Here is a 22,375-nt window from a genome sequence, read left to right as displayed (position 1 = left end):
ATAAAACTGTGGTGCTTTAGGTAAAAAGCGACAGGCATCTTTATCCAACGTCTTGTGTTGTGAAGCACATGCTAGCGAGACTAATGATAATGTGTAGCTTGAAAATACACGTATTATTTTCTTCGTAAAAAACAGCATTCAGGGTTTTACACGTCTGTGAAGTGGTCTCACTACAGTGAGGAGCCTCGCGTCTTCCTAAGGGGTTTCCCAAGATGTTGCTTGAAGAGTTTTTATAAATATTATATATAGCCTTCAGAATCTGAAAAAATGCTACAAAGCAGAAGCTGACGATATTTTGTATCGAGTTTTTGGGAATAAGCAATGAACGACACTACTCTTACAATAGATCTACATGAGATGGGGGTGACGTATATTAAATTTAGTGAATATAAATTGAAAAAATACAAAAACTACTGACACTAGTTAAATTATAATGGAGCCTAAAGAGTCAGGACTCACTTCCTCCCTTCAAGTTGAAGTATGTTTATTGAGACAAGAAAGAAATACATCTCAAAGGGATAGAGTAGCTTAGGCTATTTCTACCCCCCCCCCCTTCCTCCCTTTGTCACTGATATGAGCGACGCGACCACACATATAGGACCAGCCTTCTATACACTGCATCTATAAGAGAAAAATGTCTGTCTGTTGGTTTGTCTGTTTAAAGTAGAAAACCAGACGTTTGTGGTTAGTCTCATCCAACTTTCCGAGATGACTCATGAGGGGTATGGGAGTATCATATGCCAGTCGGGATCGGCAGGCCCACCCATTAAAGGTATCAGCATTTATAGCGACCGCTGCGATTCCATACAGTCTGATGTTGTGGATTTGTTTTCCGTAGAGTTCCAGTAGTTTTTCATCACTAATTAATATTATATTTTCTGGTAAAGGAGAGGAACGGAGTTGTGGAGAGGGGGGGGGGAATGGTGGAGAGAAGATGTTGGAGAAACAGAGGAGACAGAAGATGGGGGAGCAGAGAGGGGGACAGAGGACAAGAGATGAGATAGGGAAGATTGGGAGATGCCGTTGAAATTAGGGGCAAGAAAGGTGTAGAGAGTGGGAGAATGGAAGATAGCGGAAGAGAGGTGAGAGAAGGGAAAGATTAAAAGGGAGAGAGGAAGAGTAGGAGAGGGAATAGGAGAAGAGACCCTGACACAACAAGGTACCTCATCTAGTTGGTTATGTATGCAGCAAAAACCAAACGTAACCATTTTGTAACTGGTTAAAAGTTGAATTTACAAAGGAATTCAAATAGCAGCAGACAATCACAGATTCAGGGCCGGATTAAGACCTTCAGAAGCCCTAAGCACTGAAAAGATTTTGATACCCCCTTATTCCATAAATGTAATTCAAAATATAGCAATGGTAGTAGTAGTAGGCATCCATCAGTCTCAGGAAACTATGGAGTTGCGGTCTGGTTGTCGGTCTGGAGTGGCCTCTCCAGGGAGCAAAGCCAGGGTAGGTCGATACTAGTGAACCCTATTTACACTCTTCATCCTTCTCAGAAGTGTGTGTTCTTCAATAACATTACAAACTGGTAAGTTTGTCAGTCCTTAATCAGTCGATAAGGGTTGATAAGGCAATCTCTTTTCGTGAGGTCTAATTATTATTATTAATGTGCACCCCATAGTTTATTGTGCACCCCATACTTCTCCTGTGAGCGGTAGTTTATTGTGCACCCCATACTCCTCCTGTGAGCGGTAGTTTATTGTGCACCCTACACTCATCCCGTGAGTGTTAGCAGAAAAGGATTGCAGAAGGCACAAAAGACTCTTGTGGATGTTGTTTGACGTTTTTTACAAAATGTCTGTAAAGATTTTAATGTTAATGATATATAGTAACATAACATGCACTGTGTAATGATTGTTTATACTCGCCGTTCTCCAGAGCGTTCAGAACGTCACTAAACTGATGTACTAAAATTGCCCTAAGCTTCCCTACCCGGGGACCCTCGAACAGAAAACGGGATACATCACGTTAACTTCGGGAGCCGCTATTAGTTTTAGTTCATCGGATTTTGGCCGTAGGGAAAGTGTAGGTGACACTGTGGTGTGGTGGGAGGAGAGGACCCCCGGGTACCCCCATCTAGTTAGCTAAAAAGGAATTTGCCATTTCGTGCACCGTACGTATAGTTTAATCTCTAAGCAGATAACGCAGTACAAGACGTAATGCACAAGTGAGTGTCCAGGTGTTGGTCTGCTTTACATTAGTATGGTGATATACAAACCCATCGAGGCATTGATGCCAGGCCTAGCTTGGTGGTGTTCGGTCCTCGGTGGGGAAGCCTGGACCTCAGTGGGGGCCCCTGACCTCGGAGGAGGCCCTGATCGATGGGGCTCCTGAAGTAGTAGGGTCCTGACTTTGGTGGGGCCTGATCCTCGGTAGGAAGAATTATATTTATTCCGTTTTCAGTTATTTGTATTAAGAGACGAGGGGGGACTTAGACGACCTGCACTTAGAGAAGTGCAGGTCGGGAGTGTGCGGATCAACAAAACATCGAACACAATAAATCTAGAATTACCAAACTTGGGGCATGCATGTACATCATGCTACGCAGACGAGGAGTCACAATAACGTGGCTGAAAAATGTTGACCAAACAACACATTAGAAATTGAAGAGACGACGACGTTTCGGTCCGTCCTGGACCATTATCAAGTCGATTTTGGTAATGGTCGACTTGATAATGGTCCGGGACGGACCGAAACGTCGTCGTCTCTTCATCTTCTGGTGTGTGGTTTGGTCATCATCATGCTACGTAACTGCAAAGGGAAAAAATATTCCTTCAACGACCATACGAACTTCCTAAATCTTGATCTAGCTTTTGTTTATTTCTGCCATGTTTATTTCGAACATGGTTAACGAAAAATTTTCAACCATTTCAGTGTGATAAATGACCCATGCCATGCATAAAAGGGTTTCTGCAATTGATTAAGGCCGTCAGGCAATATTAATGTCCATGAAAGCGGAAAGAGCATACACAAGTGGCCTTGACAACACAATACTGTAGGTGACGCACAGGTATATTGGGAATATATATATATATATATATATATATATATATATATATATATATATATATATATATATATATATATCTCCGTAAACAAAAATGGACTGTCCCCCACGTGACAGGGATGGTGACTGCCCCCCACGTGACAGGGATGGTGACTGTCCCCCACGAGACAGGGATGGTGACTGTCCCCCCACGTGACAGGGATAGTGACTGTCCCCCCACGTGACAGGGATGGTGACTGTCCCCCCACGTGACAGGGATGGTGACTGTCCCCCACGAGACAGGGATGGTGACTGTCCCCCCACGTGACAGGGATAGTGACTGTCCCCCACGAGACAGGGATAGTGACTGTCCCCCACGTGACAGGGATAGTGACTGTCCCCCACGTGACAGGGATGGTGACTGTCCCCCCACGAGACAGGGATGGTGACTGTCCCCCCACGTGACAGGGATAGTGACTGTCCTCCACGAGACAGGGATGGTGACTGTCCCCCACGAGACAGGGATGGTGACTGTCCCCCACGAGACAGGGATAGTGACTGTCCCCCCACGAGACAGGGATAGTGACTGTCCCCCACGAGACAGGGATGGTGACTGTCCCCCACGAGACAGGGATGGTGACTGTCCCCCACGAGACAGGGATGGTGACTGTCCCCCACGAGACAGGAATGGTGACTGTCCCCCCACGAGAGTGGGGGTGGCGTCTGGCTACTGACTAGCCAGTAGTTCGATTCCTTCAGAGGGGGAAGAGTTTTTGTTGGTTATATATATATATATATATATGCGAACAAGCCAGAATGGTCCCCTGGACAATATGCAACTGAAAACTCACACCCCAGAAGTGACTCGAACCCTGGGTTCGAGTCACTTCTGGGGTGTGAGTTTTCAGTTGCATATTGTCCAGGGGACCATTCTGGCTTGTTCGCATTTGTGTTCCTCACGTGTGCCCCTAAGAATGAGGTGATTTGGTAAAATGCTATGCCCAAGATAACTATCCGAGTGCCGGCGGTGGGGTGGTTCAAATAGCCTCGGCTATCACCTCATTATGTCCGGTCGTGATGGTCAAGTGGATTAAGGCGTCTTGTACATACCAGTTGCGTTGCTTCTGGGAGTATGGGTTCGAGTCACTTCTGGGGTGTGAGTTTTCAGTTATATATATATATATATATATATATATATATATATATATATATATATATATATATATATATATATATATATATATATTGTGACGATAATCTCCTTCAAGAGATTGAGCCTGCTCTTCCCTCCATAATTACGTCTTCACAATTATATAAAAAGACTATGGAAGAAATGTCCAACAACGACAACAACACCAGCAAGGCTTGCCAGGGTGAGCAGAAACGTATGCAGCCAGCCACCTGTTCGAACTCCAACCACCAAACTACCCGTTGATCGCTACGGCTCCGCTGATTGGTCGCCGGTCTGGCTGCACCTGCACTCGCCCCCAATACTACCTGATGTCTGGGGTCGCCCCAACATCAGTCCTCAGAATGTTCAGTGCTTTCGTAGCCAGCACTCCTCCCAGCTAGACGTTAGCGTGTACTGAGAGAGGTGGTGGCTTTAAGCCAATATTCCAGCACCTCCCACTTACCTTTGTGTTGCACTTCTTGTTATTTTGCCTTAACGTAACTTTTCATTGTGTCATTTAAGTATTCTTATTATTTTGATTGATTGATTTTATTATACATATTTGTTTGTGCATTATTTTCATGTTTTGATTTATTTAACGTAATTAAAATTTCATTGTTAAAGTTTACTTGTGTTTTGTGTGTCTTCTCCTTACCTTACCACAGACGAAGTTCCAGTTTTTCTATTTTTTTTTTATAACTATGTGACGAGGCCATACCCCTAGCCTTAAACAGCCGAACACCAACGCGTTACCGTCACAATATATATATATATATATATATATATATATATATATATATATATATATATATATATATATATTAGTATATTTTTGTAGCAGTCTTTCCTGTAGACATATATTATTAAATATGACCGAAAAAAAAAAAAAAAAAACATATATATATATATATATATATATATATATATATATATATATATGTATTATACAAAAAAACGTAAATACAAAAACTTTTTGTATAACTAATATGTTATTTTGACCGAAAGGGTTAAATCAGTTATTCTAGTAAGTCTTCAATATATTTGTTATATTATTCACTTGGGGAGGAAGTTGAAACAATATCTCTCTAAAGTTCGTTTTACACTTTTAATGGACCTGATGTGTTTGGCTGAGGTACAGCTTGGCATCCTCAGAGGCACCGGCAAAGTGAATGGAAAAGAGCAAGTGATGCATAGCAATATATATATATATATATATATATATATATATATATATATATATATATATAAATGATGTGGGTGTCATGAGAAGTGAGGTTGTTTTTCTGCCCGAAACGCTTTGCGTAATACTGGCTTTAGGCATTGTATGTACTAGCTCTATCTATAAATTCATCAATATTTGTATCACACCTTGTATGTATGTACTTTACCCGAATAAACATTTGAATTTGAATTTGAATTTTTGAATTTGAACTGTTGGCGGGACCGGGCCATCCTGTCCACAAGCCTCATTTGTCGGCCCAGGTGGAATATGTGATGTAAACCAGTAGTATTCTCTTGAACTTGTAGAACTTGGGTCGTACCTCGGTGTTGCCTGGCTGTTGGTAATGGGATGACGGGTGTTTCATGTAAAGTGCTTCTGTTATATTTAATCACCTGTGGCCGTCACATCTCGTTTATCTCGGCGTTGCTGGTCAGAACATTTTTGGTGATGTCTAGTTGTGTGTAAAAAAATAATGTGATTTTTTAGTGGAACTTTGTCTTTTTGTGAATGGTAAGGTGCCTTGGAAGAGAGGTTGTCGTAGTGCCTCATACACCGTTGGGACCAACAGTAACTCAATGGACAAGTAAAGATACAGACAACATTGGTCTCTTACAAGGCTTTCGTTGGGTTTCGGAAGACATCTTCACGAACAAGTTTGTGGTGATCTTACTCCTGTGCCGCACTGTTCTCAGTGTGTGTGTAAGAGTCGCGGTATTGTCGAGTTTGTGCTTCAAGACTCTTTCCAAGGTTACAATGAGATTCCTTCTGGGTGATAGAGCTGGATTATGAGACCTTGCATATTATTAATATGAGTCTGCGCAATTCAGGCCGTGCAATCAGTACTCATTGGCTGCCAAATTCCAGACAGTCCACTTGAACTGAGTGAACAGAGCCAGCAAGGCGCTTCTGTGCAACAAATGCCATTATAACCATTAATACTTAAATGTTAAATTAATACTTAAATTTAATACTTCCCTTTTGCCGCCCTTCCCCCTCTTGGAGCGGGGGGGGGGGGGCTCCCGCCAAGAAATAAAATGAGAGGAAGGGGATGCGCATGGTGAGGCAGGACATTATGAACACGGTGATGGTGGTGGGTGAAATATTTGTCTTTATTAAAGCTATAAACACGCGGTGATACACAGGGCGGATTTCAGGTCCAGCTTGAGGCGGTGAGACGTCACACTAGCACGCTCCTGTACAGGTAACAACAGAATAGAGATTAATCAAAGATGAAGAACCGAGGTGAGTTTAGATAACTTTTGAAGCCGTGACAAGATGGGTGAGAGTTAGAAGACTATCAAGTAAGTTGTTGCAACACTGTTGAGCTTCTTAAAGCTATCAAAGCAATATTAAACAGAAACAGTTTATTAAGCTCGGAAAAATCCTAATGATTTAGATTTAGAAGATTTTTCATCATTATATATATATATATTGTGACGATAATCTCTTTCAAGAGAGATTGAGCCTGCTCTTCCCTCCAAAGTACGTCACATCAACAAATAATATAGAAGATATATCCAACAAGTATCTCCAAAACGTTTTGCCCAGAGAGCAAAACGTATCCAGCACACCTGCTCGCCCCCGCCACCGTTAACCGGCAAACTGCTTGTCCATCGCCTGCCGGTCGCTGATTGGCTGGTGTCCTGTCGCACCTGCCCCACCACCCTCCGCCACTAGTTGATGTCTGGGCTACAGCGACCCAGAGAAGGCAGAATATCCCAGTGCTCCTTGCAGTTGACACGTCTCATTGGTAGACTAAGCCTTGGCTTACGTGTACTAAGGGAGGTGGCAGCTCGAAGCCAATATTCCGGCACTAATATTTACTTTGCTATTATTCACTTGTCTTAACGTAACTTTTCATTTGCCAGTGATTATTCTTATTATTTTGTTTGTTGACTTGTCTGTTACATTTTATGCCCAATTTTATTGATGTCTTGCTTTTCTAACGTAATTAAAATTTCATTGTTAAATTTACTTGTGTTTTGTGTGTCTTCCCATTACCTTACCACAGACGAAAGTTCCAGCTTTTCTCTTTTTTTTTCTTTATGTGACGAGGCCATGCCCCTAGCTTTTGAAACAGCCGAACACCAACGCTTTACCGTTTATATATATATATATATATATATATATATATATATATATATATATATATATATATATATATATATATATATATATATATATATATATATATATCATTAATGTCGTGGCTGGATACAAGATGTGTACAGCCGTAAAATCAAAACTTACAGATTACAATGACAACAGTGAGATTAATATTGACAAAACATATTGCATAACATCAGAATGATGAACCATACATTATTCAAATATAGCATGAACTCTTAGCAATTTGCTTACTGAAGTCTACACACAATGTGTATAACTGACCTGACTTACGTATGTGAGTGCTCAGCAGGCGGGAGTGAAGGCGGACACCAGCGCCGACACCAGCGCCGGCACCAGCGCCGACACCAGCACCAGCAGTGACTGGACGCCTGGTGAAGGAGCCCCGTTGCCGACTTGCAGGTTGGAAAAGTCCTGCGTGTTGTAGCAGACAGTGACGTCTTTGTTGGTCTGGCAGTCCCCGTCCTGTACCCCATTAGGCAGCCTGCCGCAGGTGCGAGCCGTCCAGTCACCTGTAGCAGATACCTACACTCACCTCAAAGCTTCACTTTATATATAACACAGACTCTCTTCACGCACACAGACACATAGACACAGACTCTATAGAACTCTCTTCCTCTATGAGAGAATTTAACCTAACCTAACCAGCCAGTACACTAACCATTACACCATAGCAGATCATTAATATTTTTTTCTAGAAAAAAATGTTTTTTCCGCGTGTTTAAATATATATATATATATATATATATATATATATATATATATATATATATATATATCGTACCTAGTAGCCAGAACGCACTTCTCGGCCTACTATGCAAGGCCCGATTTGCCTAATAGGCCGAGTTATTTTCTTTTCTTTTTTACAAAATATTGTTTCCAATTGTTTTTTTTGAAATATTATTATTATAATTTGTTAAGAAAATAATTTATTGACTTAGTTATGTTAGTTTAGGTAGGGTTGGTTAGGTTCGGTCATATATCTACATTAGTTTTAACTCAAATTAAAAGAAATTAACTCATACATAATATATATATATATATATATATATATATATATATATATATATATATATATATATATATATATATATATATATATATATATATATAAATTGGTAGCAGTCTTTGTTTTAAACATATTTTCTTGAAAACGACAGAAAGTTTTAGATTTATGATTCTTGCAAGAATCTTCTCGACATTCCTTATGTTTTTCTTCACTAAAGCAGGAAGTTGAAAAATTAACTCTCCAAAGTTCATTTTCACACTCTATTATGGTCTGACGCATAGGAATGTCTTTTCCACGGCTTATAAAACGGAGGAAAGAGTTCTTAAAGATTTTATTGTCAGAAACGTTATTTATATAAATATTTCATTATAAATAGGAGAACAATTAACATTTCATTTATCTAGTCAAAATTCTTCTTTTTTTTTAAATAATATTCAAGACGTTCCTGGAATCCCTGTCATGCCCCTTAGTTCATTCATGTCATGCATGAATGTCATGCATGAATGTCATGCACAATAGACATGAATGGTATGGGTGTGTGGGTCATCATTATGCACGCCAAGGGCAGGGGTTTAGGAATTAAATAATACGCGGACAGTACATAAAGCGGTGGAAGAACTGTAGACAGCCAGGCTGGGGTTGTGGGGTCGGTCTGGGAAGACAGCCAGGCTGGGGTTGTGGGGTCGGTCTGGGAAGACAGCCAGGCTGGGGTTGTGGGGTCGGTCTGGGAAGACAGCCAGGCTGGGGTTGTTGGGGTTGGTCTGGGAAGATAGTCAGGCTGGGGTTGTGGGGTCGGTCTGGGAAGATAGTCAGGCTGGGGTTGTGGGGTCTGTCTGGGAAGATAGTCAGGCTGGGGTTGTGGGGTCGGTCTGGGGAGGACAGCCAGGCTGGGGTTGTGGGGTCGGTCTGGGAAGACAGCCAGGCTGGGGTTGTTGGGGTCGGTCTGGGAAGACAGCCAGGCTGGGGTTGTGGGGTCGGTCTGGGAAGACAGCCAGGCTGGGATTGTGGGGTCGGTCTAGGAAGACAGCCAGGCTGGGGTTGTTGGGGTCGGTCTGGAAAGACAGCCAGGCTGGGGTTGTTGGGGTCGGTCTGGGAAGATAGTCAGGCTGGGGTTGTGGGGTCGGTCTGGGAAGACAGCCAGGCTGGGGTTGTGGGGTCGGTCTGGGAAGACAGCCAGGCTGGGGTTGTTGGGGTCGGTCTGGGAAGATAGTCAGGCTGGGGTTGTGGGGTCGGTCTGGGAAGACAGCCAGGCTGGGGTTGTGGGGTCGGTCTGGGAAGACAGCCAGGCTGGGGTTGTGGGGTCGGTCTGGGAAGACAGCCAGGCTGGGGTTGTTGGGGTCGGTCTGGGAAGATAGTCAGGCTGGGGTTGTGGGGTCGGTCTGGGAAGACAGCCAGGCTGGGGTTGTGGGGTCGGTCTGGGAAGACAGCCAGGCTGGGGTTGTGGGGTCGGTCTGGGAAGACAGCCAGGCTGGGGTTGTGGGGTCGGTCTGGGAAGACAGCCAGGCTGGGGTTGTGGGGTCGGTCTGGGAAGACAGCCAGGCTGGGGTTGTGGGGTCGGTCTGGGAAGACAGCCAGGCTGGGGTTGTTGGGGTCGGTCTGGAAAGACAGCCAGGCTGGGGTTGTTGGGGTCGGTCTGGGAAGATAGTCAGGCTGGGGTTGTGGGGTCGGTCTGGGAAGACAGCCAGGCTGGGGTTGTGGGGTCGGTCTGGGAAGACAGCCAGGCTGGGGTTGTTGGGGTCGGTCTGGGAAGATAGTCAGGCTGGGGTTGTGGGGTCGGTCTGGGAAGACAGCCAGGCTGGGGTTGTGGGGTCGGTCTGGGAAGACAGCCAGGCTGGGGTTGTGGGGTCGGTCTGGGAAGACAGCCAGGCTGGGGTTGTTGGGGTCGGTCTGGGAAGATAGTCAGGCTGGGGTTGTGGGGTCGGTCTGGGAAGACAGCCAGGCTGGGGTTGTGGGGTCGGTCTGGGAAGACAGCCAGGCTGGGGTTGTGGGGTCGGTCTGGGAAGACAGCCAGGCTGGGGTTGTGGGGTCGGTCTGGGAAGACAGCCAGGCTGGGGTTGTGGGGTCGGTCTGGGAAGACAGCCAGGCTGGGGTTGTGGGGTCGGTCTGGGAAGACAGCCAGGCTGGGGTTGTGGGGTCGGTCTGGGAAGACAGCCAGACTGGGGTTGTGGGGGTCGGTCTGGGAAGACAGCCAGGCTGGGGTTGTGGGGTCGGTCTGGGAAGACAGCCAGGCTGGGGTTGTGGGGGTCGGCCTGGGAAGACAGCCAGGCTGGGGTTGTGGGGGTCGGCCTGGGAAGACAGCCAGGCTGGGGTTGTGGGGGTCGGCCTGGGAAGACAGCCAGGCTGGGGTTGTGGGGTCGGTCTGGGAAGATAGCCAGGCTGGGGTTGTGGGGTCGGTCTGGGAAGACAGCCAGGCTGGGGTTGTGGGGTCGGTCTGGGAAGACAGCCAGGCTGGGGTTGTGGGGTCGGTCTGGGAAGACAGCCAGGCTGGGGTTGTGGGGTCGGTCTGGGAAGACAGCCAGGCTGGGGTTGTGGGGTCGGTCTGGGAAGACAGCCAGGCTGGGGTTGTGGGGTCGGTCTGGGAAGACAGCCAGGCTGGGGTTGTGGGGTCGGTCTGGGAAGACAGCCAGGCTGGGGTTGTGGGGTCGGTCTGGGAAGACAGCTAGGCTGGGGTTGTGGGGTCGGTCTGGGAAGACAGCCAGGCTGGGGTTGTGGGGTCGGTCTGGGAAGACAGCCAGGCTGGGGTTGTGGGGTCGGTCTGGGAAGACAGCCAGGCTGGGGTTGTGGGGGTCGGCCTGGGAAGACAGCCAGGCTGGGGTTGTGGGGTCGGTCTGGGAAGACAGCCAGGCTGGGGTTGTGGGGTCGGTCTGGGAAGACAGCCAGGCTGGGGTTGTGGGGGTCGGCCTGGGAAGACAGCCAGGCTGGGGTTGTGGGGTCGGTCTGGGAAGACAGCCAGGCTGGGGTTGTGGGGTCGGTCTGGGAAGACAGCCAGGCTGGGGTTGTGGGGGTCGGCCTGGAGAAGGTGTCACCTTGGATGACACAAAACAGGAGAGGAAGCAGCACCACGATGACGTTGTTCTGTTATTCGTGTAATTAATTATTCAGCCTTCACGCGCTGCTGACTGCTGTTAGTGGGGCCTTCCTGTGAGCTGTCAAGGAGGGGGGAACTGTAGCTGAGACGGGGCTGTTGGGAGCGGGTGGTGGGGGGGTGTGGGGTGTGGGGGAGCGGGTGGTGGGGGGTGTGGGGTGTGGGGGAGCGGGTGGTGGGGGGTGTGGGGGAGCGGGTGGTGGGGGGTGTGGGGGAGCGGGTGGCTGGATACGGATGGCGGGTGATTTTTTGAATAAAGATGTTGGAAAGTTTCAGGTGAAATAAAAAGCTGATGAAATGTGAAATAAAGGGAGTTATGAGAGCGGGCGGACTGTCCGCCTTGCTGACACAGTTTGAGCGATCGATTGCTTAGGTAAGCTCGCTCTCTTTTGCAGGGAGCTGCAAGTGTATAAAGGTCTTCACGTCATTCAATATATACAATTCATTTTGTCGGGAGGGGGGGTGGGTGGCCCCCCCCCCCGCCCCCCTGCCCTCCCCACCAGCCCCCCCCCCCCACCAGGACTTCATCATGGTCCAGGACGGAAAAAATCTTCGTCGATTCCTCATTTTCAGATTTAGCCTAATCTTCAGCCCCGTTATTGTGACTCGTCATCTGTATTCTGGAGAGCCTTGTGACGGTGTATATTCCTGCCTCAGTTACCGAATCTCCTCCGTTTGCCTAACACTGTTTTTGCGGTTTTTTGTTGTTATTTAAGATAAATTTTAATTCTGTTTCTATTACTCTTTGGTCGACATTCGGGTGTTGGATTGGCCGGTTGTCGAGGATTAGGAGCGCTAGATTCTGTTTAGTAATGTTGTTATTTTCATAGTAATAGTTGTTCATAGTAATGTTGTTCATTTTCATAATGTTGTTATTTTCAACAATAATGTTGTTATTGACATAGCGCTCGCGTTCCGCGAGCGCTATGTCATGGGTTCGTATCCTGGCCGGGGAGGATTTACTGGGCGCAATTCCTTAACTGTAGCCTCTGTTTAACACAACAGTAAAATGTGTACTTGGATGAAAAAACGATTCTTCGCGGCGGGGATCGTATTCCAGGGACCATAGGATTAAGGACTTGCCCGAAACGCTACGCGTACTAGTGGTTGTACAAGAATGTAACAACTCTTGTATATATCTCAAAAAAAAAAATATGTTAATATGTTAATAATATGCCATGAAAAGCACTAGTGGCGTATTTTTCCCCCTGCTGTGATGGACAGAATCCAAAAGCCTTACAACAAATCGCCGCCTGTGTGTACATTACTGTGCCCTATGACAGCTAAATACATTGTGACCTGGTGCTTGACGATGCCTGGCGTCCCTCAAGGGTGGTCGAGAGACGGACCCCACGCGCAGAGCACCTGCTGGAACACTCGATGAGACGCGCTGTAACTGCGTACTTGAGCAAATTCGCGATCTAACGTCAATCGGGCAAAAAAACAAAACGCCTTCCAGTGACCTTCAGAAGAGCAAGACACAGATGCCAGCACTCTCCGACGGTCCGCCAGGAGCCCGCCAAGACACGTCAGCTCTCCAGCCCGTTCAATCGATTCGCCACAAAGCACAAAACCCAACTTCGTAACCTAACACGATACGCACGAAACCAAGCCACCCACTTAACCTTACCAACCGGTGCATAGAAAACGTGATTTTTGGGATCCGATACCTTTAATAGTACACTTGGTACAACTCCGGCCGGTACCACCCAACCACTTGGGCTGGACGGTAGAGCGACGGTCTCGCTTCATGCAGGACGGTGTTCAATCCCCAACCGTCCAAGTGGTTGAGCACCATTCCTTTCCCCCCGTCCCATCCCAAATCCTAATTCTGACCCCTTCCAAGTGCTATATAGTTATAATGACTTGGCGCTTTCTCCTGATATTTCCCTTCCCCTTGCGGCCGGCACCAGGCACCAACTCACTCCCCGAAGAACTAACCGGAAAACGAAGAAAATCTTCAGACTTCCTTATGAGCCCAGTCAATAGGTGCGCCAGACGGCGTAACAATCCGGGTCGTTGAAGAGGAATGGCCGCCGGCAGTATCAAGACCCATTGGTCAAAATTACGTCACGTGTTCGGGCAGCCCACCAGGGCAGAGCACCGGCGGCCCCCAGGGCAGAGCACCGGCGGCCCCCAGGGCAGAGCACCGGCGGCCCCCCAGGGCAGAGCACCGGCGGCCCCCCAAGGGCAGAGCACCGGCGGCCCCCAGGGTAGAGCACCGGCGGCCCCCCAAGGGCAGAGCACCGGCGGCCCCCAGGGCAGAGCACCGGCGGCCCCCAAAGGGCAGAGCACCGGCGGCCCCCCAAGGGCAGAGCACCGGCGGCCCCCAGGGCAGAGCACCGGCGGCCCCCTAAGGGCAGAGCACCGGCGGCCCCCAGGGCAGAGCACCGGCGGCCCCCCAAGGGCAGAGCACTGGCGGCCCCCCAAGGGCAGAGCACCGGCGGCCCCCAGGGCAGAGCACCGGCGGCCCCCCAAGGGCAGAGCACCGGCGGCCCCCCCAGGGCAGAGCACCGGCGGCCCCCAGGGCAGAGCACCGGCGGCCCCCCCAAGGGCAGAGCACAGGCGGCCCCCCCAGGGCAGAGCACCGGCGGCCCCCAGGGCAGAGCACCGGCGGCCCCCCCAGGGCAGAGCACCGGCGGCCCCCAGGGCAGAGCACCGGCGGCCCCCAGGACAGAGCACCGGCGGCCCCCAGGGCAGAGCACCGGCGGCCCCCCAAGGGCAGAGCACCGGCGGCCCCCAGGGCAGAGCACCGGCGGCCCCCAGGGCAGAGCACCGGCGGCCCCCAGGACAGAGCACCGGCGGCCCCCAGGACAGAGCACCGGCGGCCCCCCAAGGGCAGAGCACCGGCGGCCCCCAGGACAGAGCACCGGCGGCCCCCAGGGCAGAGCACCGGCGGCCCCCAGGACAGAGCACCGGCGGCCCCCAGGACAGAGCACCGGCGGCCCCCAGGACAGAGCACCGGCGGCCCCCAGGACAGAGCACCGGCGGCCCCCAGGACAGAGCACCGGCGGCCCCCAGGGCAGAGCACCGGCGGCCCCCAGGACAGAGCACCGGCGGCCCCCAGGGCAGAGCACCGGCGGCCCCCAGGACAGAGCACCGGCGGCCCCCAGGACAGAGCACCGGCGGCCCCCAGGACAGAGCAGTCGTCCAGACGTCCGCTCGTCGTCATGGATGACCCACGAGTGCCTCTGTGGGATCCGTATTGCTTGAAACATTTGTTTGTAGGTGTATATTTTCCATTGATTTTCAACGGATAATATGGCCCTGCGCTCTACCACCCCGTCCCCACCACCACGACCTCCCTTAACTACATCCCACACCACCACGACGTCCCCTCAACCTCTTCGACGCCGGGTCCCCGCCCCCCTTCTCCTTAACGCCGGGTCCCCACCCCCCTTCGTGACGCCGGGTCCCCACCCCCCTTCGTGACGTCGGGTCCCCACCCCAGTTCTCCGTGACGCCGGGTCCCCGCCCCCCTTCTCCTTGACGCCGGGTCCCCGCCCCCCTTCTCCGTGACGCCGGGTCCCCGCCCCCCTTCTCCTTAACGCCGGGTCCCCACCCCCCTTCGTGACGCCGGGTCCCCACCCCCCTTCGTGACGTCGGGTCCCCACCCCAGTTCTCCGTGACGCCGGGTCCCCGCCCCCCTTCTCCTTGACGCCGGGTCCCCGCCCCCCTTCTCCGTGACGCCGGGTCCCCGCCCCCCTTCTCCTTGACACCGGGTCCCCGCCCCCCTTCTCCGTGACGCCGGGTCCCCGCCCCCCTTCTCCTTGACGCCGGGTCCCCGCCCCCCTTCTCCGTGACGCCGGGTCCCCGCCCCATGTCGCCCAAACATCGGGTTGTAACCCCTCGTCGCCGTGATACCCCTACAACACAACACAACACATTCGTCCCGCCAACACGTTACGGCGTGAGACACGAACCTATAAACATTACTTATGAAAGGCAGTATATGTGCGTGACCTAATATTTAGTGTTAATTGTGGCCACACGCACCGGCCTGGTCCACCAATCTCTCTCCCACCTTTTTTTTTTTTTGTAGTGTTGACTTCGAACGAACACACACTTTGGACTCTTAAATGTTAATCCCGTGTGATCCAACACACCCTGGGTCACATTGAGCTGATCCAGGGTGACTGAATCTCATCTTGGGTCATTTTGAGTTGACCCAGAGTGACTGAACACATCTTGGGGGCATATTAAGTTGGCACAGAGTGATAGAACGTACTCTGGGTCGTGTTGGGGGGAGGAAGGAGGTTAGGAATAGTTGACCCCATCTACCCAAAATCTCTTCCTACCACAGGTAACACGGGTATCGGGTCTGGGACCCACACCTGCCCACACTCCAGTAAATATATGCAGGTTTGTATGCCTTAAATGTGAGATGAATAAATGAGGAACATAAAAAGTGGTAACTTGTAATAGTTAACAAAAAAACGATATATGTTTACTAGCTTAATATAGGACAAAGATAAAAGGAAATAATCATTTAGAATTCGATGGAGTATAACTGTTCTGAGAATGAGAGTGAAATCAAACAAGTACGACTGATAATGAATAAAAGTGTATGGGGCAGCGACTATATGTAGTGTAAAGTGCTTGTGTGTTTGTGTGTTTGTGTGTTTGTGTGTTTGCGTGTTTGCGTGTTTGTGTGTTTGTGTGTTTGCGTGTTTGTGTGTTTGTGTGTTTGCGTGTTTGTGTGTTTGTGTGTTTGCGTGTTTGTGTGTTTGTGTGTTTGCGTGTTTGTGTGTTTGTGTGGGGGAAATTTACATTGGAAGGCGTAAGGGTTGTTGTTGTCTTGCTATACGCTCAGACCAAAATTTGTATTTTTATTTAAGTATTTTTAAAAACTAAGTTTTTAAAAAATTAAGTTTTTATTTAAAACTAGGAGATGGTAACCTGAGTTAAGGGAACAATTATAATGGGTGAGCTGAGACTCCGGGAACGACATAATGGGTGTTAATGGCATCCCAGGACAAAAAAATTACGGAATAGTTGAAAGACTAAGAATTATAATTGAGAGTTAGGTGTTAAGAGTTTCAACTTTAACTTTATGTTTAAGAGTTAAACATAACTCTTAAAGTTATGTTTAACTAATACATATTTTAAGTATAAGAATATATATAAATATACATTACAGCCCCCTATTGGTGAAGGGGTAACAAACTCACCCCGCGCCTCGCGAGCAATTTAGTCTGGGTTCGATTCCTGGCCAGGGAGGATTGCCGGGGCTCCCAATCTATGACTATTCACCTCTATTCACCCAGCAGTATTTGGGTGCCTGGTAGTTGCCTAGTGTTTCAGGAAAAACTAGTAGGGAAAGTCTTACCCTACTAGTAAGGTAAGCTATGGGAAGGGAAAGTCTTACCCTACTAGTAAGGTAAGCTATGGGAAGGGAAAGTCTTACCCTACTAGTAAGGTAAGCTATGGGAAAGGAAAGCTGTGAGCCTACTAACAGGAACCAGAAGTCGTCCGCTCCTGGAACCACCTGTTACAATGATAAAACAAAACAGGTACAAGGTAAATTATGACAATGTTCTGAAAGAATATTGTTGATTATACGTTTGCTGAGAGAAGTATACTTCAGCAGGTGTGTGTTATACTTAAGTGTGGAGGGGAATATATGGTTTTGGTCTGACCACATATCAGTACTGTGTATGATAAGATATAGTAGTGAACGTGTGAGCATACCATGGGGTGCATAATAAATGGACTAAACTAAAAACTACCTCCCGTGAATCCAAAGGTTATGAAGAATACAAGTTGAGTGACAAGTGCTAGATGAGTATAAGAGTTGATAGTGATCTTGGTGAAAGAGATCAGTAGACATCCATCAGTCTCAGAAGACTATGGAGTTGCGCTCCAGTTGTGGGTCTGGAGTGGTCTCTCCAGGGCGCAAAGCCAGGGTAAAGGTTGATACGGGGGAGAAGCTGTCACCCAAGCAGCAGGTCCCCCTTTCCACTCTGCACATTATTTGTTCATAATCTCCACGGAGATTTTGAACCAATAAATCATACAGCCCCCCTCCCCCCCCCCTTCCCAGTGGTCACAATATCCACGAGTGGTGTTGGTTCGACTTTTAATCAATACTTAATCAACGTAAACGACGTTGCTTCAACATTGAATGGGTGTTGATGTTGGGGCTACGCCCGCTGGTATTCCATGTATACATGTTTGTTTAAGAGTGTCAAGGACGTGTGTGTTGTCGTCCACAAGCTGGTTGAACAGTGACAGCAACTGTCTGATGACGGAATAAAGCGGTGACAAGAGAACGTGATAAGAAAAATAAGGGTTTTATGAATACCAATTAAATAAGAAAGGCTAATACATGGGAGTATGATAAGAGTAGAGAATGTGATTTTTTTTAATTAAAAACGAAAAGAAAAGAAAAAAAGAGCAGATGAGAACATAAAAGAGTTCTTGAGACTGGGGAGGATTTGTTGACCTAGAAGTAACACCGCCCAGGTCACAGGTGGGTGACCTAGCAAGACCATACCCCAGGTCACACTCTGGTGGTCTAGCAAGACCATACCCCAGGTCACACATGGGTGACCTAGCAAGACCATACCCCAGGTCACACGTGTGTGACCTAGCAAGACCATACCCCAGGTCACGCTCTGGTGGACAAGAGGCTACACCTCACCAATGTCACTTACTGTTGTACGCGGTGATGCAGGCGGTGAACTCAATGCCGTAGTTACAACTCTTCTGGAAAGTGTCTGTTTTGGCGAAATCGCTGCAGGCGCCGAGGTCACTCTGGGTCACGCCTGGCCACGTCCGCGATATGTTGGCTATCCAGAGGACGGCTGCGTCCCGGCTGGCCAGCGCCCCCGCCACGTCCGGCAGGCACACATAGCACACTAGGCCCTCTCCTGCGGCACTCCCGGAGACAGAGATTTATCAGGAGAAAGCGCTAAGCCATTACGACTATATAGCCATTACTTGGAAAGGGTTCAGGTTAATGATTTGGGATGGGACGGAGGGAAGGAATGGTGCCCAACCACTTGGACGGTCGGGGTTTGAACGCCGACCTGTATGAAGCGAGACCGTCGTTCTACCGTCCAGCCCAAGTGGTTGGGTGCGGGAGTCCAGGAGCATTATTACTGGCATTATTAGTGTACTGTTTGGAAACATATTTTTTCAGTGACAGCTCTACGTTGGGTAGACTGGAGGTTAATCCATCCTTTGCAACATTTTGTAAAAAACAAAACTGCAGCCTTTACTGCAACCGCAGGAATCCCAACCTCAGATAGATAGTAACCTTGGGTCAGACCATCTATAACAGACGGTGTCAAGAAACATTGCTTAAACAATAAGACACCTCAGAGTGCTTCTTGACGACTACCCAACCCTCTGAGAGGGAAGACTATCACTAACCACTATGAACTACACCTTTTGGCTGTCCAGGGTCTTGTTCTTCTGAGTCGGCCTTGAGGAGGGTTTTGGTATTTTGAGGTTATCTTGAAATGATTTCTTTTTTTTTTAGTGTCCCCGCGGCCCGGTCCTCGACCAGGCCTCCACCCCCAGGAAGCAGCCCGTGACAGCTGACTAACACCCAGGTACCTATTTTACTGCTAGGTAACAGGGGCATAGGGTGAAAGAAACTCTGCCCATTGTTTCTCTCCGGCGCCCGGGATCGAACCCGGGACCACAGGATCACAAGTCCAGCGTTTTTATTTTCTTAATTATCAAGGGAAAGCACCAAGTCATTACGACTTTATAGCACTGGGAAGGGGTCATGATAAGGATTTGGGATGGGACGGGGGGACGGAATTGGTGTCCAACTACTTGGACGGTCGGGGATTGAACGCCAACCTGCATGAAGCGAGACCGTCGCTCTACCGTCCAGTCAAAGTGGCTGGACACACGTGCTGTCCGCTCGGCCGACCGGCTCCCCGACCCGGTACACTTAAGATTGGCATGGTATTTCTAACAATGAACGAGTACGATTATTAGAAGTGTGGAGCACCAAGATAAATCAAGGTGTAGGTAAGACTTGATGGCTTAATAGTAGTAATCCATTTAATAACTATCTACATAAAGTACTAAAGGTATTGCTTTAATTATCACGACAAAGCAAGGGTGCAGCAGATAATAGAGGTAAAACGACTGGCTGAGCTGTATATATCTGACTATAATCACTTTAATTGGTGCTTAATTAACGCTGCAGTGTTCACACTACAGCAACCTTGGGGAATAATAGGATCACCTCCGAAACTCGTGTCTGGGGTCATTAACTCATTAATCAGTAATTAGATCATTAATCATCCATTATTCACGTATAAATGACGAGTCTAGAAGTACAACGGCTCTGAAATGAAAGACGTGAACAATGGCAGACACAACTCTGGATAGGTAAATATGCTTACTCTTAAGAACTTCTCGAGCCATCCTCTTGTAACCTCGTAGGGTGATACTGGGGGCCTAAGAAGTCACTCGGCTACAGGGTACACTGGCGCTTCTGCCCAACTTGTAACCGTCGGAGAGGCAGCACACAGCCGGAAGTAATTATCCTTATTCCTCACAAAGTATCCACTAACTAACCAGTTTAAATGCTTAAGATTTCTCATGTACACGCACGCACACATACATACACACACACACACACACCAGTAGGCCCCAGTAGGAATGAACGACCACAGTACACTGGTGTTTGAGTATCTGGTTGAAGAAGGGTTATTGAACTCGAGAAGGGATACTGAAAACAAAAGGCTGGCATTCCGAAAGGGAAACTATGAGGAGATAAGAAAATTCCTAACAGATATAACATGGCAAACAGAGCTCAGGGAAAAGACGGCCATCATGTAGACATTATGGACTACATCACGCAGAAGTGCAAGGAAGCAGCAAACAAGTTTGTCCCAGTCCAAAAGGAAAACAACGAAATGAAGATGAGAAACCCATGGTTTAATCAGAGATGTAGGCTAGTTAAGCAGCAAAGTAAAAGGGCATGGAGAAACTATAGGAATAACAGGACACTTGAGAGCAGAGAAAGATACCAGAATGCCAGGAATAAATATGTCAGGATGAGAAGAGAGGCAGAAAGACAATGCGAAAATGACATCGCAAGCAAGGCAAAGACTCAACCTAAATTGTTGCACAGCCACATCAGGAGAAAAACAACAGTAAAGGAACAAGTAATGAAATTAAGGATAGGGGCAGAAGGATTCACTACAAACGACAAGGAAGTGTGTGAGGAACTGAATAAGAAATTCCAGGAGGTCTTCACCTTAGAGTAAAGAGAAATTACAGAGATAACCTATTATAGGTATAGGTTAAGTAATAATTGTAATTACGAAGCAATAAGATGCTTATCTTAACATACTAAGAAGGTTAGGTAAGGTCGGTGTTTTCTATGAAGCTTTTCAAGGTAAACTAGTATGCCACATATGCACGTATTTAATAAGTCAATATTGACTGTAAGAAAGTGCGAGAACGGGTTGAGTATTGTGGCGAGTTCCCACTCTTTCCCTACGGTCGAACTACTGTTTCCCCCCCCCCCCCCCCCCGCCAGGATACAACACCACAACAGTTTAACTCCCGGGTACCTATTTACCGCTAGGTGAACAGATGCATCAGGTGAATGGAAACGTGTCCAACCTTTTCTGTCCTACCCGGGAATCGAACCCGGGATCTCCGGGCATTATAATTGCAAATATAGTGAACACTTATTTGAAGCAAATGGGTTAAATTAATAGTATATTAGTTAATTAGATTAATATTCAGTAAGTTAATTAGTTCAGTGATATTTCCAATTATGTGACAAATCACCCCATTTTCCTCACCCAAAACCAACACTGACCAATCAAGCCTCATATAACCTAACGAGAAAGGTGTCGCTTCTACCTTATCGACAAGTGGTTCGACCTTCTAATCATACTTAAATGGTTGGTCCACTTCTCGGTCTGGTCCGAATTTGAGGTAAATGTTTTGTGAAATACGTACAAGTGTGTGGCGGCGGGTCTGGGGGACCAGATATCGTGAGTAAACACGTCCTGGCGTCCAAAGTTTTTGCTGCCGCTGTTCGCTCACGCTGGCCAGGGAGCAATGGCAGTGTGTGTGTGTGTGTGTGTGTGTGTGTGTGTGTGTGTGTGTGTGTGTGTGTGTGTGTGTGTGTGTGTGTGTGTGTGTGTGTGTGTGTGTGTGTGTGTGTGTTTAGCTCATTCCATAAATATTAATAATCTGATCCTTTTAAAATGTTTTTTGAATTTAATATTACTATTTTTAGTTGCATACACTGAAGGATAGAGTGACGCTTTTTATGAGAGAATGTATATTTTTCGTTTCCGTATCTGCCCACATCATGGCTAATTTTTAGCATTATGAAACGTTTCGTGATAGCCTTAATGAGATGCTCCTTCGACTCCTATGATTCTTCTGATCTGACTGACATTGTTGCCATCATCAGTTAATGTTTTGACATCCGATGTAGCTTAGCATTAGTGACAGACACCAATATGTAACCATCAATGATATAACCCTTCCCCCCCCCTTTACCATTAACCGTAGGAGTGCCACATGGCAGCATCCTAGGACCTCTCCTATTTCTTTTATACATCAATGATCTGCCTAATGTCTCACCGCCTATGTCTCTGTTTCACCACCGGATCATACTTCACACGGTCTCTTATAACCACATGTGGAGAGAGCTTAGTGGATCTTCAATCAACTGCAGTATTCGTTTCTATATATATGAGGAAAGGTTGAATGAGAAGGCCGGTCTAATGTGAGCACTCAAACATTATCTTTGTTGTTTGTGCTTGGATTTT

The 22,375-nt window shown here is 47.8% G+C and overlaps 1 protein-coding gene across 3 annotated transcripts in view; it reads right to left on the bottom strand.

Moving 5' to 3' along the window:
* Nucleotides 1–6,470: 6,470 nt before the first annotated feature.
* Nucleotides 6,471–22,375, bottom strand: part of LOC123762826 (uncharacterized) — a 28,543-nt gene continuing 12,638 nt past the window's right edge. For 2 of the 3 annotated variants that reach the window (XM_069332066.1, XM_045749587.2), the window contains 3 exons: nucleotides 18,263–18,478; nucleotides 7,777–8,024; nucleotides 6,471–6,578 (listed from right to left, as the gene is read on the bottom strand). In XM_069332066.1, coding sequence (XP_069188167.1) covers nucleotides 7,798–8,024; nucleotides 18,263–18,478 — 443 coding nt within the window. In that variant the 3' untranslated portion in view covers nucleotides 6,471–6,578; nucleotides 7,777–7,797. The remainder of the gene's footprint in view (nucleotides 6,579–7,776; nucleotides 8,025–18,262; nucleotides 18,479–22,375) is intronic. The other variant, XM_045749588.2, reaches the window with a different exon arrangement.

This window comes from Procambarus clarkii, chromosome 27 (genome assembly GCF_040958095.1).
Source record: "Procambarus clarkii isolate CNS0578487 chromosome 27, FALCON_Pclarkii_2.0, whole genome shotgun sequence".
Lineage (NCBI taxonomy): Eukaryota > Metazoa > Arthropoda > Malacostraca > Decapoda > Cambaridae > Procambarus > Procambarus clarkii.
Note: the sequence above shows the minus strand (reverse complement) of the source record. Positions and strands in the feature narration are given on the sequence as shown.